The sequence below is a fragment of the Rhinatrema bivittatum genome, chromosome 5 (assembly GCF_901001135.1).
Source record: "Rhinatrema bivittatum chromosome 5, aRhiBiv1.1, whole genome shotgun sequence".
NCBI lineage: Eukaryota > Metazoa > Chordata > Amphibia > Gymnophiona > Rhinatrematidae > Rhinatrema > Rhinatrema bivittatum.
Genome location: NC_042619.1, coordinates 267,137,966 through 267,156,530, shown reverse-complemented (window position 1 = coordinate 267,156,530; position 18,565 = coordinate 267,137,966). Strand labels below are relative to the sequence as shown.

The 18,565-nt window shown below is 50.4% G+C and overlaps 1 protein-coding gene across 4 annotated transcripts in view; it reads left to right on the top strand.

Moving 5' to 3' along the window:
• The window catches only part of LOC115092724 (disintegrin and metalloproteinase domain-containing protein 20-like), a 229,901-nt gene that overhangs the window by 87,996 nt on the left and 123,340 nt on the right, over window positions 1-18,565 (top strand). For 3 of the 4 annotated variants that reach the window (XM_029603983.1, XM_029603981.1, XM_029603980.1), the window contains exon 3: window positions 17,637-17,701. The exons of the other annotated variant lie outside the window; for it this stretch is intronic. In XM_029603983.1, the coding sequence (XP_029459843.1) occupies window positions 17,637-17,701 (65 nt within the window). The remainder of the gene's footprint in view (window positions 1-17,636; window positions 17,702-18,565) is intronic. 4 annotated transcript variants of the gene reach the window in all.

Sequence of the window (18,565 nt, the reverse complement as noted above, 5' to 3'; positions counted from 1 at the left end):
AAGCCCCATATGACCCCTGGGAGGAGGATACTGCAGAATCCTCCTGAGAGGACGGAGTGCCTCCCCTCAGAACCGTCTCCTTTGGAAGAACGAAGGAGGTCTCTAATTGAGGACCTGACCTTTGCAGGTTTTGTAAGGGCGATGAGGGGGCCATCCCTTTTTGGTTGATGATGAAGGAAGTCGCCAGGCACAAGATGCTGGAGATTCTCCAATTTGTGGAGGCTCATAAAAGATTGTAGTGGTTCCGGTACACAAGACCTTTAAGGAGTTGCTGTTTAGGATTTGGTAGCACCCCTTCATGTTTCTTTCTGTGAACAGGAAGGCAAACAGGGTTTACCTTGTCCAACAGGCTACCAGATTCGGAAAGTGTCAGCTGGCACACTAATCGATAGTTGTTGAATCCGCTCTCAAGAGGGCCAAGCGCTCTCGGACCCATGCTTCGGCGCCCCTGGGGAAGGTTCACAGGGCACTGGACACTTTTGGGAGTAAGGTGTTACATGGGGCGATGCTCATTGCCCACATTGCCTCCTACCAGCTCTATATGAGCCAATACTCTCGCAACCTCTGGAAGCAGGTGTAGGAGGTGGCTGAGCGGCTGCCGCAACAGCAGCAAGATACCTTTCTGTCACTAGTGCGTCAGGGCCTAGAGTGTGGAAAACACGATCTGTGCTCTACTTATGATGTTTTTTAGCCAGCAGCAAGTCTCTGCAGTGGGAATCGGTGCCTGCAGAATAGCATGGCTGCAGGCCTCTGATCTCCACCTGGAGGTACAGGAAAGACTCACTGACCTGCCATGTACAGGAGAGAATCTCTTCGGAGATAAGGTGAGTATCACAATGGGCCAGTTACGGGATCATCATGAGACCCTCCAGCATCTCTCCGCCAGCACTTCGGATCCGCCCTCCTTAGCCAGGAGGTCTACAAGGCAGAGTTGGAAGAGGTCTTTCTATTGCCAGAGGAAGTACTATTCTCTGGCCCCTCACTCCCGGTCACAGAGTGTGAGTTCTCGCGGCCATCCCAGGCAGCAGCGAGCTCTCAAGCCCCAACCAAATCCCGGGATGTATGGAGTATAAGCCAGCCACCTATACCCGAGATGCTGGACCCTCCGGTTGGGGGTAGGTCTCGGTTCTTTGCAAATTGGTGGCCCAGTGTAACCTCTGTCCAGTGGGTTCTGCCCATTGTCCGTCAAGGGTACTGATGGAACATATTGGGTACCCCGCCATATTATCCTCTGTGCCCATTTTGGGGGCCATTAGTGCACCAAGAGGGAGCTCTCCGCCCTCTTAAAGGCTAGGGTGGTCGAGCCTGTCCCACGAAAGCAAAGGGGGCAGGGATTCTATTCCCGGTACTTCCTGATTCCAAAGAGAACAGGGGGACTCAGTTCCACCCTAGACCTGAGGGCTTTGAATACGTTTCTGTTACGCTTGGGCTCCGGACAGGAGTCGTGCACACCACCCAGCAGGGTGGCTCCAGGTGGAGAGAGACAGGAGGCTCGAAACAGAGTCAGGTACCAGGCTGGGTCAGGGCAGGCAGCAATAATCAGAGTCTGGGTTCAGGCTGGGTCAGGGCAGGCGGCAAGTGGCAGTGTCTGGTACAGGCTGGGTCAGGGCAGGCGGCAAGTGGCAGTGTCTAGTACAGGCTGGGTCAGGGCAGGCGGCAAGTGGCAGAGTCAAGTACAGGCTGGGTCAGGGCAGGCGGCAGTCAGCAGTGTCTGGGTCCAGGCTGGGTCAGGGCACAGTAAGCAGGGCAAGGCAGGTCAGAAGGCCCGTAGGCCACACACACACACACACGGAAGGCCCGTAGGCCACACACCAATAGCGGGGCAAGGCAGGTCAGAAGGCCCGTAGGCCACACACACACACACGGAAGGCCCGTAGGCCACACACCATAGACGGGGCAAAACAAGTCAGAAGGCCCGTAGGCCACACACACACACACGGAAGAAGGCCAAAAGGCCGCACAAGGCAAGGCAAGGATAGGCCCGAAGGCCACGCAAGGCAAGGCAAGGCAAGGATAGGCCCGAAGGCCACGCAAGGCAAGGCAAGGATTGGATAGGCCCGAAGGCCACGCAAGGCAAGGCAAGGCAAGGATAGGCCCGAAGGCCACGCAAGGCAAGGCAAGGCAAGGCAAGGCAAGGATAGGCCCGAAGGCCACGCAAGGCAAGGCAAGGCAAGGCAAGGATAGGCCCGAAGGCCGCGCAAGGCAAGGCAAGGATAGGCCCGAAGGCCGCGCAAGGCAGGCTAGAGCAGGGAGCCCAGGTGAGCTCGATGCCGAAGCACCGAGGCAACTGTCAGGCAGGGTTAAGAGGGCACACCCAGAGCATAGAGTGGACATAGGAGATGGACTGGGCCTGTCAGGAAAGCCAGCCCTAGAGGGACCCCTGGTGGTGAGGCGGTAGCACAGCAGCCACCGCCGTAACAGTACCCCCCCCCTCAAGGCCTCCCCCTCCTCCTGGATCCCATCTGTGCAGGAGGTAATCAAGAATAACGGGAGACCACTCCGGGGGTGATGCGGCAGGTTCAACTCCTTTCCGAGGCAATAAGGCAGTCCATAACCCCTCCTGGGACAAGGCGGCAGGGTTAGACCCCTCCTGGGGTAGCAGAGGCGGTGCAGATTTCCATAACCCCTCCTGGGGTGACAAGGGGAACACAAACCCCACCTGGGGCAGAGAAATAGTCCGTAACCCTTCTTGAGGCGATAGTAGGACCGGTCCGGACCCTTCCAAGGTCGGCATTAAGACCGGTACAGGCCCCTCCAGGGGCGGCAGCTGGGCCAGTACAGCAGGCTCGGATCCTACTCGGGCAATTGTAGCAGGCTCGGACCCCTCTCGGGGCGATGAAGCAGGCTCGGACCCCTCTCGGGGCATTGTAGCAGGCTCGGACCCCTCTCGGGGCGATGAAGCAGGCTCGAACCCCTCTCGGGGCGATGAAGCAGGCTCGGACCCCTCTCGGGGCGTTGTAGCAGGCTCGGACCCCTCTCGGGGCGTTGTAGCAGGCTCGGACCCCTCTCGGGGCGTTGTAGCAGGCTCGGACCCCTCTCGGGGCGATGAAGCAGGCTCGGACCCCTCTCGGGGCATTGTAGCAGGCTCGGACCCCTCTCGGGGCATTGTAGCAGGCTCGGACCCCTCTCGGGGCGATGAAGCAGGCTCGGACCCCTCTCGGGGCATTGTAGCAGGCTTCGGACCCCTCTCGGGGCGTTGTAGCAGGCTCGGACCCCTCTCGGGGCGATGAAGCAGGCTCGAACCCCTCTCGGGGCGTTGTAGCAGGCTCGGACCCCTCTCGGGGCGATGAAGCAGGCTCGGACCCCTCTCGGGGCGATGAAGCAGGCTCGGACCCCTCTCGGGGCATTGTAGCAGGCTCGGACCCCTCTCGGGGCGTTGTAGCAGGCTCGGACCCCTCTCGGGGCGATGAAGCAGGCTCGGACCCCTCTCGGGGCGATGAAGCAGGCTCGGACCCCTCTCGGGGCATTGTAGCAGGCTCGGACCCCTCTCGGGGCGATGAAGCAGGCTCGGACCCCTCTCGGGGCATTGTAGCAGGCTCGGACCCCTCTCGGGGCGATGAAGCAGGCTCGAACCCCTCTCGGGGCGTTGTAGCAGGCTCGGACCCCTCTGAAGACGGCAGCAGGGCCGGTTCGGCAGGCTCAGATGGCAGAGTTAGAAAGTCTGTCAGCAGGGCTGGTGCGGACCCCTCCGAGGACGGCAGCAGGGCCGGTTCAGCAGACTCAGGCTCTTCTCGGGGTAGTGCAGCAGGTTCAGATGGCAGAGTAGCATGGTTAAAGGTAGTGTGCATGGAAGACACAGATTGTACTGCCGTGGGCTTGATACCTCGAGCCAAAGTCTGATGCTCCTGATTTTGTTTCTGGAGGAGCAGTTTAGAGAAGGCACAGGCAGTTCTAGGACGTCTAGGGAAGGTGCTCGTTAGTGTCCACTTGGCAGCTGTGGGAAGCTGAGCCCTGCTAGAGCTAATCAGCTCTCTCCGTTGTAGAGAAACCTGTTCCCGAGGCTCTAGCACTGGTCTCACAGAAGCCTTCTTGGCCAGGTAAGTCCTGGGTTTTTCTACCCTCAAACTGCCAGCAAAAATGTCTGTTTTAGTTGAGCCAGAAACAGAATACTGGTTAGGAGAGCTGATAGCCTTTTCTAATTGCACAGCTGGTCCTAGAGCAGAACAACAGGGGCAGGGTTTGCCTGGAGGTAACAAACACGGGAGACAGGAGCATTTCCACCACCCTGGTTTAGGAGCCAGACAGTTCAAACACTCCTGATAGACAGAGACATTTTTCTTGTTGCAGTTATTGCATGACCAGTGTTCCTGACCAACAAGTTCACAGGCTAGACAGTTCTGATAGCTAGGATAATTCAAAGTTTGACAGGAACTGCAGGTATAAAACTGTAAAGAAGGAGGCATCTTGAATTAGTGAAAAGTTGACTCACCGGCAGGACACAGACTTATCTCTTCCCCTGGAAAATGTGATGGCTTCGGCATACTGTTACGCTTGGGCTCCGGACAGGAGTCGTGCACACCACCCAGCAGGGTGGCTCCAGGTGGAGAGAGACAGGAGGCTCGAAACAGAGTCAGGTACCAGGCTGGGTCAGGGCAGGCAGCAATAATCAGAGTCTGGGTTCAGGCTGGGTCAGGGCAGGCGGCAAGTGGCAGTGTCTGGTACAGGCTGGGTCAGGGCAGGCGGCAAGTGGCAGTGTCTAGTACAGGCTGGGTCAGGGCAGGCGGCAAGTGGCAGAGTCAAGTACAGGCTGGGTCAGGGCAGGCGGCAGTCAGCAGTGTCTGGGTCCAGGCTGGGTCAGGGCACAGTAAGCAGGGCAAGGCAGGTCAGAAGGCCCGTAGGCCACACACACACACACACGGAAGGCCCGTAGGCCACACACCAATAGCGGGGCAAGGCAGGTCAGAAGGCCCGTAGGCCACACACACACACACGGAAGGCCCGTAGGCCACACACCATAGACGGGGCAAAACAAGTCAGAAGGCCCGTAGGCCACACACACACACACGGAAGAAGGCCAAAAGGCCGCACAAGGCAAGGCAAGGATAGGCCCGAAGGCCACGCAAGGCAAGGCAAGGCAAGGATAGGCCCGAAGGCCACGCAAGGCAAGGCAAGGATAGGATAGGCCCGAAGGCCACGCAAGGCAAGGCAAGGCAAGGATAGGCCCGAAGGCCACGCAAGGCAAGGCAAGGCAAGGATAGGCCCGAAGGCCGCGCAAGGCAAGGATAGGCCCGAAGGCCGCGCAAGGCAGGCTAGAGCAGGGAGCCCAGGTGAGCTCGATGCCGAAGCACCGAGGCAACTGTCAGGCAGGGTTAAGAGGGCACACCCAGAGCATAGAGTGGACATAGGAGATGGACTGGGCCTGTCAGGAAAGCCAGCCCTAGAGGGACCCCTGGTGGTGAGGCGGTAGCACAGCAGCCACCGCCGTAACAGTTTCTAAAAAAAAAAAAAAAAGTTCAGGATGGTTTCTTTGGGCACCCTGATTTCCCTCCTGCAAAAAGGGGACTGGCTATGTTCCCTCGATTTAAAGGACACGCACAGGCACATCGAGATCTTTCCAGGTCACAGAAAGTATTTCAGATTTGTGGTGGGAAAACAGAACTTCCAGTACAGAGTGGTGGTGTTCGGGCTATTGTCGGCCCCATGTATCTTCACAAAGTGCTTGCCCGTGGTGGGGGTGCACCTCCGCAGGCTGGGAGTGCATGTTTTCCCCTTTCTGGACTATTGGCTGGTCAAGTGCACCTCTCAGGCAGGGGCATATCTGTCCCTGCACGTGACCATCCGGATGTTGGAGTTACTAGGGTTCATTATCAACTACCTGAAGTCCCATCTCAGCCTGTCACCTCAATTGGACTTCATAGGAGCCCTGCTAAACACGACTCGGGCAAAAGCTTTTCTGCTGTGCTCCAGGGTGGTCACTTTTGTGTCCGTTGCAGAGGTGATTCAACAGAGCCAGCAGGTATCAGTGTGGCACATGTTGAGGCTGTTGGGTCACATGGATGCAAACATCCATGTTACTCCCTTGGCACACTTACACATATGCAGAGCACAATGGACCTTGAAGTTGCAGTGGTACCAGGCCACCCAGGACCTCTAGGCTTGCATCCTCATCACTCAATCTCCCCAGGACTCCTTGTCCTGGTGGCAGGTTCTCTTGAATTTGGAGCAGGGCATATTTTTCCAAACTCCCCTTACCCAAATTGTCCTTACCACGGATGTATCTAACCTGGGGTGGGGTGGTCGTGTTGATGGGCTCCACACCCAGGGCCTGTGGTCCGCCCAGGAAGCACAATATCAAATCAACTTCCTGGAGTTCTGGGCAATCAGGTACACTCTATGGGCTTTCTGAGATCGATTGTCCAACAAAATTATCCTGATCCAGACAGACAACCAAGTAACAATGTGGTATGTCAACAAATAGGGAGGCACAGTATCGTACCTCCTGTGTCAGGAAGCAGTCCAGATCTGGACCTGGGCTCTGTCCTACAGGATGGTGCTTTGAGCTATGTATCTAGCTGGAGTGGAGAACGTGATGGTGGACAGACTGTGTCGAGCCTTCAGGCTCCACGAGTGGTCCCTGGACCAGGGGATGGCGAATCGGATCTTCCGTCTCTGGGGAAGCCCAGACATGGAATTGTTTGCATCCCCCTGCAATAGGAAGGTGACTCAGTTCTGCTCCCTGTACAAGTCGGATGGCAAACCAGCCTCGGACGCCTTTGCCCGCCATTGGAGCAAAGGTCTTCTGTACGCATATCCTCCGATTCCTCTATTGATGAAGACTCTCCTGAAGCTTTGACAGGACCGAGGGACTGGTTCCCACTCCTTCAGGAGTTGTCCCTCCGGGAACCAATTCGTCTGGGGACTTCCCCAGATTTCATCACATAAGATCTGCGCAGGCTGCGGCATCCCAACCTCCAGGTTCTGTCTCTCACAGCCTGGATGTTGAGAGGTTAATCCTGCAACCAGAGTATGTATCTTGAATCATGGTAGTTTCTTGAAAGCCTCCCACTAGAAAGTCCTATGGACTGAAGTGGAGGAGATTGTACATGTGGTGTGAGCAAAAGGCTCTAGATCCTTTCTCCTGCCCTACACAAAAACTGCTTGATTACCTTCTGCTCCTCCTGGAAGCTGGCCTAAAAACCAACTCAGAGTTCATCTGAGTGCAGTTGGCACATACCACCAAAAAATAGATGGTACGCTCATCTCCATGCAGCCTATACTTGTATGTTTCATACGGGGCATACTTCTGGTGAAGTCTCCCCTAAAGCCTCTCGCTGTGTCTTGAAACCTCAACATGGTGCTGGCTCAGCTGATGAAAGCTCCTTTTGAGCCACTGGAAGGTCATACTTTTGATGGTGGTCAGTGAGCTCCAGGTCTTAGTGACTTATCCACCTTATTCCAAGTTTTGTCATAACAGGGTGGTCTTGTTTGTGCACCCTAAGTTCCTGCCTATGGTGGTGATGGATTTCCAACTTAACCAGTCAATTGTCCTGCCAACGTTCTTTCCCAGGCCCCATTTACACCAAGGCAAACGAGCACTGCACAGTTTGCATTGCAGTAGAGCCTTTGCCTTCTACCTGGAGCAGGCAGAAGCCCATAAATAGTCCACCCAACATTTTATTTCTTTTGACAGGAATAGGTTGGGAGTTGCCGATGGCAAACAGACACTATCCAGTTGGCTAGCACAGTGGTTCTCAACCGGTGTGTCACGACACACCAGTGTGTCGCCAAGAACACGCAGGTATGTCGCCACACTTCCCGGTCCCCCGCTGACCCAGCTGCTCCCCTGTCCTCCTCCGCCCGGGCTTAAAATGCTGTCAGCCCGGGCGGAACGCGACAGGACAGCTGGAGTCAGCGGCATCGGCATGGTCTCTTCTTCCCGCCCCACGGCCCGGAAGAGGAAGTGGTGAGCATCGGGTGCGTGCGCAGGAAGAAGAGACCATGCTAGTGTGGTCAAAATCGGCCGAAGAACAAAAGAGAGGCGCGGTCTGAAGAATGTGCAGCGCGGCTCGGAGGAAAATGAAGAAGAGCATCAACCCCCGCAGCCGATTGGACTCCTCCTCCGCGAGGGCTGAAAATGAAGGAGGTTAGGGTTGGGAGGAGGCTGCTGCTGCCGCTAGGTCCGGGGGGGGGGGGGGGGGGAGTGAATGAGCAAGCAAGCGTGTGTGTTTGAGATCCTGTGTGTGTGAATGAGATAGCATGTATGTGAATGATTGAGAGCCTGTGTATGTAAAAGAGAGTATGTCTGTGATTGAGAGCCTGCCTGTGAGAGAGAGAGCATGAATGTAAGTTTATGACTGGGAACCTGTATGTGTAAGTTTGTGATTGAAAACCTGTTTGTGTGAAAGAGTATGTGTGTATGATTGAGATACTTTTTGTGTGTGAGAGATCATGTGTATGTATGATTAAGAGCCTGTGTGTATAAGTAAGAGAGAGAGCATGTGTGTCTGTGTGATTTAGAGCTGGTTTAGGTGAGGGAGCATGTGAGTACTGAGTATGTGATTGAGAGCCTGTGTGTAAATGAGAGAAAGAGAGAAAGCATGTTTGTAAGCATGTGAATGAGAGTGTGTGTGAGAGAAAAAGACAGCATATATGTGTGTGATTGAAAGCCTGTGTAAGTGTAAAAAGACAGACAGTATGTGCGTAAATGTGTAATTAAGAGCCTATATAAGTGAGAGAAAAAGCATGTGTATATGTGAGTGACTGACAGCATATGTGTATAGGTGTGTAATTGAGAGAAGTGTGAGAGAGAGCGCTGGTATGTGACTGAGAGGAGAAAGTTCCAAGCAAACCACCCCTCCTCCTAATTCAAAACAATCTCAGGACACCTGGATATCAAACGTTTCCAGGGATGCAGAGCAAAAAAATTTTTGTATCCTTATTTTTCATTACTGGGTCTTTGTGTCTGCTATTTTGAAATATTTTATTGGTATCTAGAAATTTTTTATATGAGTTTTTAATTATTGGATATTCCACTCATCATCTGTTTCGAAGTAATCTGTTCTTTTTGTTAGTATGATTTTACTGCTACTGATTTTATATTTCTTGATTTGTTTTATAAGGATGGGTGATGTTTCTTTTTTCTTTTATTACACTGCATACAGAGACTCTGGCTTGCTGCAGTTTCCAGTTCAGTTTTTTCTGCATGCTTCTAGTTATGCGTTTTGGTCTCTTTATTCTTTGTTAGGTGAGAGTCAGCACATGTGATTCAGGTGAGGTTTTCTGCTGGCGTGTAGTTTCTGTGTAGGGCTCTATAGCAGCCTGACTTGGTCCGTTTTCCTAATAGGAGATATATTGGTGTCTTAAGGCCTGGCGTAATATTTCAGTGTTGCCTTTTCTTAGGTAAGGTGGTTACTGTTTAAGTGCTAGAAATTGGTGCCGTTTTGGTGTGGGATGTTTGCTATTTATGTAATTTCTGTTCAGACAGAATATGTATCTTTTCCTTGTATCATTTTAAACCATTAAAATAATTACTGGACCTTTACTTTTTATTTCCGCCGTGACTTGTAATGAGCAGTGTGTCACACATGCGAGCGTGGCCTGTCAGGTGTGTCACGATGGGAAAAAGGTTGAGAACCACTGGGATAGCAGATTGCATCTCCTTCTCTTATGCCCAGGCGGGACTGCATCTTGGGAGTCATGTCAAGGTTCATGCTCTCAGAGGCATGTCGGTGGCCCATTTGCGAGCAGTTCCATTGGAAGAGATCTGCAAAGCTGCAACATGGAGTTCTCTCCACACATTCACATCTCACTACTGTCTGGATAGGGATGACCGACGTGAAAATAGGTTCAGTCAGTCTGTCCTCCGGAATCTCTTTGAGGTGTAAAACCCAACTCTCCCTGCCTAGGGCCCATTGTTTGGGCTCAAGATGTCTCCCTTTTTGTTACCGAAAGCACCGAGGTTGTGTGTGTTGGCATCTGCTTTAGGTGTCTTTTGGTCCCCCTTTGTGTTGGGGAGCAGCTTGTAGCTAGGGATTCACCCATGTGTGAGGACTACGATCCTACTGGTCCTAGGTGAAAGCAGAGTTGCTTACCTGTAACAGATGTTCTCCTAGGACAGCAGGATGTTAGTCTTCACGAAACCCACCCGCCACCTTGTGGAGTTGAGTTTCTCCTATTTTGAAATTTTATTTTATTGTAATTCTGTGTTATGAGACCGAAGAGGGATCCTGCGTGGACACATGGTATAGAGCATGATGGGCATGCCCAATATGCCAGTTAAAGTTCTAGAAACTTTGACATGTTTTCTGTGCTAGGGTCCATCCAATGATGTCATCTATATGTGTGAGGACTAAGAACTAAGATGCCTCCAAAACAGAACTTTCTTTAAAAAAAAAAAAAAAAGCCCTCCAAACCTTCCTTTTCAAAAAAGCTTTCTCATGCTTAAATGATAATAATCTAGTCCCAACATGTACCCCTTCAGGGGAGGCCACTCAGGGCCAGAAGCATGGACAGAGTTCAGCCTTCTCAAATGTATGAACTTCTCTTCAGCTGTTTTAGTTCTTCTCTCCCCCCTCTCCTCCCTTAGAACCTGCATAGTTTTAGCAAATGTATGTTCTTCCCTTCAGATGTTTTCGTTCTTCTTCCCCCCCCTTAGGATCTTATACTATTGTATAGACTGATGTTATACCTGGATGATATATGTATGGTCATGTTACCCTTTTATGTTTAATTATATTTGATCTTACTGTTCCCTGCTCTGAACATAGGAAGGGCGGGTAATAAATGTCTTTAAATAAATAAACATCCTGCTGTCCCAGGAGAATGCCTGTTACAGGTAAGCAACTCTGCTTTACACTCCCAAGGAGGCAAAAAGCAGCTCCCACACCCTTGACCAAGGAAACTGAAGGCAGCAGTCGACACTAGTCTGCTCCTGCCCCCCAAGGCAAGGGTGAGCCAGCTGATTCTGGCTTGAATAGGCCTGCACTTTACTAGTTGAGGAGGGACAGGAAAAGAGTTGTTGGAGAGGGTGATTTCTCAGGGAGAAGAAGGGCTTGAGGATCACTAGGGATAGTGGGTTAGATTTTGGCCTTTTGGACCTCTGTTGGTGGAGGGACAAGAACCACGGGATTTATTGGGGAAGGGTGGCTGGAGATGGAGGATCAGGATCACCAGGGCAGGGAGGAGGAGGAGAGGGATAGAGAGAGAGAGAGAGCGAGAGCTATCTGCTTTCTCCTTCTTACTCCAGTGATCCTGCAACTTCCAACTGTCCTTTGCCTACCAGTGCTGATTGAGCATCCTAAGAGCATGAAGAGTGTGTTTGAGTATGTTTGTATTTGAGAGAGTTCACACCTGGCATTGGCCCCACCTATTTCACCCCCTTCCACAATTCCACTTCCATTTTCTGTACAAATTAATCCCAAGCGTAATAGACTGGTCTAGCAGGGCTCAAGGAAAGAAAAATATCAGGTAAGAACATTTTACTTTTTTTTTTTTACATTAGTGTGATTGTTGATTTTATCCCAGGACAAGCAGGATGCTAGTCCTCACATATGGGTGACATCAGTAATGGAGCCCTATGTACGGAAAACTTCTTTAAAAGTTTCTATGAAACTTTTGAATGGCACCGGAGTGCCTACTGAGCATGCCCAGCATACCATGATATTCCCTGCCACAGGGGTCTCTCTTCAGTCTTCTTTTTTCCGCGAAGCGGTTAGCCTCGCGGTTTGATTGGAGTCTGAGGTGAATTTTCATCTCCAAAAAAATTCGGAAAATTTCAAAAAATATTACCTTCACCGCAGGGGTTTTCCCATTTGTTACCGGCGGTAACTTTTTTCTCTTTGATTCCCGGCTGGGAACGATAAAATTCGGGTTTTCGCCGTCGACGGCCCTCCGGCACCATGGCCTCTGGGTTTAAAAAGTGCCCGAATTGCTCTAGAACAATGTCAATTACCGACCCGCATTTTGAATGTGTTCTTTGCCTAGGCAAGGATCACAACATTCAGGCATGTTCATCTTGTGCTGAAATGACCAGTAAGGGTCGGCGACTTAGGGCCGAGAAGATGGAGCAGCTTTTTTTCAGTTCAGCTGCTTCCAAGACCGTCCACTTCGGCTCAGTCTTCGCCATCGGCCTCGGTTCGGCAACTGCTATTAAAAAAGAAACTTCCGGCTGCGGGAGACGCTTCCACTCCATCCCCGTCGATTTCATCGAAGGCATCCACTTCAGGAAGCGACAAACAGCCTGAGAAGCATCGCCATCGACATCGACGACGGCGGGAGTCGGTGTCCGGAGACACTACCACAGGTACGGCCTCTCCGGCAAAGAAAACCCGGACGGAAGCAGAGGCCTCCAAGGCCTACTGACGGGCGATCCCCACCGATATCGGTGCCGGGTTCCGAACCTCCTCAGGGCCCTGAGGAGGAATCGGCATCGCCAACACCCGCCTCCCTCCACAGCTGCTCTGTTTTCACCAGCTGTGCGAGTGGAACTTGACTCCCTCATACGTCAAGCGGTGCAACAGGCTCTCCGAGACGCGATTCCACCATCGATGCCGATTCCACAACCATCGATGCCCATCTCCGCACCAACGATTCCGGGGTCATCGACGATGCCGCGGGAACCGACATCGATTCCAACCCTGGTGCATTCACCGATACCACATACGCCCCCTCCGATTCCGTCTTCGGTGCCACCGATGCCCATGCCGGTGCCCTCACCAGGAAGGCCGATTCCAGCACCGATTACTCAGGAGGATGTTCCCATTCTGCACCCAGTTTTCAACAAATTGGACACACTTCTGGGGATCTTGACAAGACAAGTACCACAGGATCCACTTCCAGGCCCTTCAGGGGTACCGGGGCCCCCTAGGCCACACTCACCTGTAAAGGCGTCAGTTCCTTACCCCAGGCCACAGGATGAACCGGATGATTCCAATTCTGAATATTCTTCGGAGGAAGATTTATTCTCGGAACCGTCTCCAACTGAGGATCACAGAAAGTCTCCACCGGAAGACCTCTCCTTTACAAATTTTGTTAGGGAAATGGCTGATACCATTCCATTCCCTATACAAACAGAGGTGGATCAGAGACAAAAGACTTTGGAAGTCTTACAGTTTGTAGACCCTCCAAAGGAGATGTTGGCAATCCCAGTTCATGAAGTCTTACAGGAACTTCAACACAGAATCTGGGAGCATCCAAGTTCTGTCTCACCGGTTAACAAACGAGCTGAAGCCACGTACTTGGTACAACCAACTCCAGGATTCCAAAGAACACAACTGCCCCACCAATCAGTGGTGGTAGAATCCGCCCAAAAGAAGGCAAAGAGACAAAAATCTCATGCTTCAGTGCCGCCTGGGAAAGAGAGTAGGTTGTTAGACAACCTAGGCAGAAAAGTTTTCCAGGGTTCCATGCTGGTATCAAAAATTACATCTTACCAGCTGTACATGAACCAATACCAAAGGAACCTTTGGAAACAGGTTCAGGAACTTTCTCTTGCCCTTCCGGATCAATACCAAGAGGCATTTCAAACACTTGTACATAAAGGCCTTGACTCTGGCAAACACGTAGTCAGAGCAACTTACGACTGTTTTGAGACAGCAGCAAGGTTGTCAGCATCGGCTATAGCGGCAAGACGATGGGCATGGCTGAAGGCCTCGGATCTTCGCCCAGAAGTCCAAGATCATTTGTCTGATCTACCATGCTTAGGGGATAATCTCTTCGGAGACAAGATAAAAGAAGCTGTAGCGACACTTAAGGACCACTCGGAGACGTTAAAGCAATTGTCGTCTCAGCCTCAGGAGTCGCAGGCCTCTTCTAGAAAGTTTCCAAGAAGAGACACTCGACGGCCTTACTATCGCCAACGTAGATACTACCCCCCAGCAGGTAGACAAAGACCTAGCCGCCCAGCACAACGCCAGCAGCCTAGGCAAAGGCAGCCGAGGGCTCAGCCACCTCCACAAACGACAGCCACTTCTGGTTTCTGAACATCCCCAGAGAGCAGCAGCATAAATCCGTTCCCAGAAACACCTGTAGGAGGCCGCATTCAACACTTCCTCAGCAATTGGGCCTCCATCACCACCGACCAGTGGGTGTTATCCATCACAACTCACGGTTACAGGTTGGATTTCTCAACTACCCCTATAGAGAATCCACCACTTCACTCTCACTCAATAAATCAACACTCCATAATTCTTCAAACAGAATTATCCACCCTTCTGAGAGCCAGGGCCATAGAACCAGTTCCTGGTCCTCAAAAGGGCAGAGGATTCTACTCTCGATATTTCCTCATTCCAAAGAAAACAGGAGGCCTTCGTCCTATCCTAGACCTCAGGAATCTCAACAAATTTCTCAAAAAAGAAAAATTCAGAATGGTATCCCTAGGCTCCATTCTACCTCTTCTTCAAAGGGGAGATTGGCTCTGCTCTCTGGATCTTCAAGATGCCTACGCTCACATCCCCATCTACCCTCCTCATCGCCAGTACCTGCGATTTCGGGTACTAGATCAACACTTTCAATACAGAGTGCTGCCATTCGGCCTCGCATCAGCACCAAGAGTATTCACGAAATGCATGGCTGCAGCAGTGGCACACCTACACAAACAAAAAGTGCACGTGTTTCCTTATCTGGACGATTGGCTCATCAAAAGTCATTCAAAAGAAGGTGCTGTCACTTCCCTCAAGCTCACCATCCAAGTCCTTCATTCCTTGGGATTTCTCATCAACTACCAGAAATCCCATCTGTCACCAACTCATCTACTACAGTTCATAGGTGCAGAGCTAAACACTATGCTAGCAACTGCTTTTCTACCAAGAGATCGTGCTCAGACACTTGTCCTCTTAACTCACGATCTCCGCAACCGATTCAAGGTGACAGCTCACCAGTGCCTCATTCTTCTAGGGCACATGGCTTCCACGGTTCATGTAACTCCCATGGCCAGACTGACCATGCGACTTCTACAATGGACACTCAAGACACAGTGGATACAAGCCACTCAACCAATGTCCACTCCTATTTACATCACACCAGAGCTCAAAGCTGCACTTCTCTGGTGGACGTTAATGCCCAACCTGCTCAAAGGTCTACCTTTTCAGCAACCAGTTCCACAAGTGACGTTGACTACAGATGCATCCACCTTAGGGTGGGGAGCGCATATTGGTCATCTAAAGACACAGGGCAAGTGGACACGACTCGAAGCCACTTTTCAGATAAACTTCCTAGAGCTTCGAGCTATACGCTATGCGCTGCATGCATTCAAAGACTGCCTATCACACAAGACTGTTTTAATCCAAACGGACAACACAGTAGCCATGTGGTACATCAACAAACAAGGAGGGACAGGTTCGTACCTTCTTTGTCAAGAAGCAGCACAAATTTGGGACTGGGCCCTGACACATTCAATTCTTCTACGGGCCACCTACCTAGCGGGCATCCACAACACAGTGGCGGATCGCCTCAGTCGTCAGTTCCAACCACACAAATGGTCCTTGGATCCAACAATAGCATCCAAGATCTTCCAGCACTGGGGACAACCGACGATAGATCTCTTTGCATCCCAGCTCAACTGCAAGGTGAACAATTACTGCTCTCTACTCCGACAGCAGAACAGCCTACCAAAGGACGCATTTGCTCGCCATTGGAACTCAGGCCTGTTATACGCGTATCCTCCGATACCACTTATAACCAAAACACTAGTGAAGCTACAACAGGACAAGGGGACTATGATACTCATAGCCCCATATTGGCCTCGACAAGTATGGTTCCCCACACTGCTAGATCTCTCAGTCAGGGATCCCATTCGCCTGGGAGTAGCTCCCAATCTCATAACTCAGGAACAGGGTCAGTTGCGCCATCCCAACCTTCAATCTCTGTCCCTGACAGCATGGATGTTGAAAGCTTGATCTTACAGCCATTCAACCTCCCATCCGCTATATCTCAAGTACTTATAGCTGCACGTAAACCTTCCACTAGAAAGAATTATTCCTACAAATGGAAACAGTTTACGCTGTGGTGCACTCAGCAGGATTTAGATCCTTTCACTTGTCCCACTACATCGCTACTTGATTACCTTTACCATCTTTCAAACTCTGGTCTAAAGACATCATCTGTAAGGGTACACTTAAGTGCAATCTCAGCTTACCATAATAAGCTGGACGACGCTCCTATCTCCACACAGCCTCTCGTCAGTACATTCATGAGAGGCCTAACTCACATTAAACCTCCAGTTCATTCCCCAAGCATACAATGGGATCTGAACGTAGTACTCACTAGACTTATGCGTTCTCCCTTTGAACCCATAAGTACCTGTGACCTTAAATACCTTACTTGGAAAACGGTATTTCTCATAGCCATCACTTCGGCCAGAAGGGTCAGTGAATTACAAGCACTAGTCACATACGAACCTTTTACAAAGTTCTTACATGACAGGGTAGTCCTCCGGACACATCCAAAGTTCCTTCCTAAGATTGTCACGGAATTTCACTTAAATCAATCCATAGTTTTACCTACATTCTTTCCTAGGCCTCATTCCCATCAAGGTGAAAGAGCCCTACATACGTTGGACTGTAAGCGTGCGCTCTCCTTCTATTTAAACCGCACTACAGCCCACAGAAAATCCAGTCAGCTGTTTGTATCTTATGATCCAAACAAACCAGGCAAAGCAGTGGGTAAGCATACTCTGTCAAAATGGCTAGCAGATTGCATACAATTTTGTTATGAAAAAGCAGGCCTTACTCTTCAAGGGCGAGTAAAAGCACACTCAGTCAGAGCGATGTCAACCTCAGTAGCGCACCTTCGCTCTGTACCTATTCTGGACATTTGTAAAGCAGCAACATGGAGTTCTCTTCACACCTTTGCAGCTCACTACTGTTTAGACAAGGAAGGAAGACAAGATTCAGCATATGGACAATCCGTCTTAAAGAACTTGTTTCCAGTATAATCCCAACTCCTTCTACATCCAACCTGCTGTGATTTCGGCTGATTCATTTCAACAACAATACCTCACGGTTACTTCAGCACAAAATGACTCAGCCTCTAGCTTGCTAATCACCCATATGTGAGGACTAGCATCCTGCTTGTCCTGGGATAAAGCAAAATTGCTTACCTTGTAATAGGTGTTATCCCAGGACAGCAGGATGTAGTCCTCACGAAACCCACCCGCCACCCCGCGGAGTTGGGTCCGATACGTTTATTATTTTATTTTTGGCTAACGCTAATTGCTACAAAACAAGACTGAAGAGAGACCCCTGTGGCAGGGAATATCATGGCATGCTGGGCATGCTCAGTAGGCACTCCGGTGCCATTCAAAAGTTTCATAGAAACTTTTAAAGAAGTTTTCCATACATAGGGCTCCATTACTGATGTCACCCATATGTGAGGACTACATCCTGCTGTCCTGGGATAACACCTATTACAAGGTAAGCAATTTTGCTTTAGGTGATAAGTTAAGAGCCACTACTCATTTTTCGGCCAGATACCACTCTTCTCTTTCACATACGGTTTCAACGTCCTCAAACATTGAACTGGCTGCAAAAGAAACTGGCTGCAAAAGATTTAATTCACCTGGGCCATTCAAGAGACTCGCCTTTGTGAATATATATATATATTTTGTTTTCAAATAGATATATTGAAAAAGACTAGGGAAGAAATAGAATGAGTAAAATCTCCTAAGTATGATCTTTTGGTATATGTTGTTGCTCTGGCAGAATCAAGTTTCGTATATGGTGGAAGTTGGAGGTGAACAATTCATTATTCACCTAAGACAGAAAAAGTAAGTAATCCATTAGCTAAACAATATTTGGGCAAACATGTAGTTGTTTCATGTTCCTTAAAGTAGAATCATTTCTGACAGGCTGATATTATTTTAGTCTGTTGTTTGACAAATGTTGCAAGGGGAGGATGGACTATTAGAGAGTAAATATTTTGGGAACTAGATATGGGTTCAAATCTGGCTTTTCTCATAGGACAAGCAGGACGGTAGTCCTCGTAGATGGGTGACATCATCATATGGAGCCTGGCACGGAAATGTTTTGTTTTTAGAAACTTTGACTGACATATTGAGCATACCAGCATTCCACTATTGCGTGGCCACACGGGGTCCCTCTCCAGTCTCGCTTTTTTCCGCGAAGCAGTTGCCTCCCGGTTTTTGTAGCTCTTCCTTTTTCCACATATTTTTGCTCCCATCGAGGTTTTTCCCTCCGATATTTCCTGCGCCAAGGTTTGTCTCTGGCATCGGTACCTCCGGCGTCTCGGTAGGTGTTTTTGTCTCGTTTTTTGTAGTCTATTCCTGAGCGTGTCGCCTCCTGTTGGCTGCCGGCTATCGACCGCTCAGTGGCTTATTTTCATGGCATCTTCCGGTTTTCGTAGGTGCCCCCCAGTGTACGTGGAACATAAGAACATGCCATACAGGGTCAGACCAAGGGTCCATCAAGCCCAGCATCCTGTTTCCAACAGTGGCCAATCCAGGCTATAAGTACCTGGCAAGTACCCAATAACTAAATTTATCCCATGTTACTGATGCTAGTAATAGCAGTGGCTATTTTCTAAGTCAACTTGATAAATAACAGGTAATGGACGTCTCCTCCAAGAACTTATCCAAATCTTTTTTTAAACCCAGCTACACTAACTGCACTAA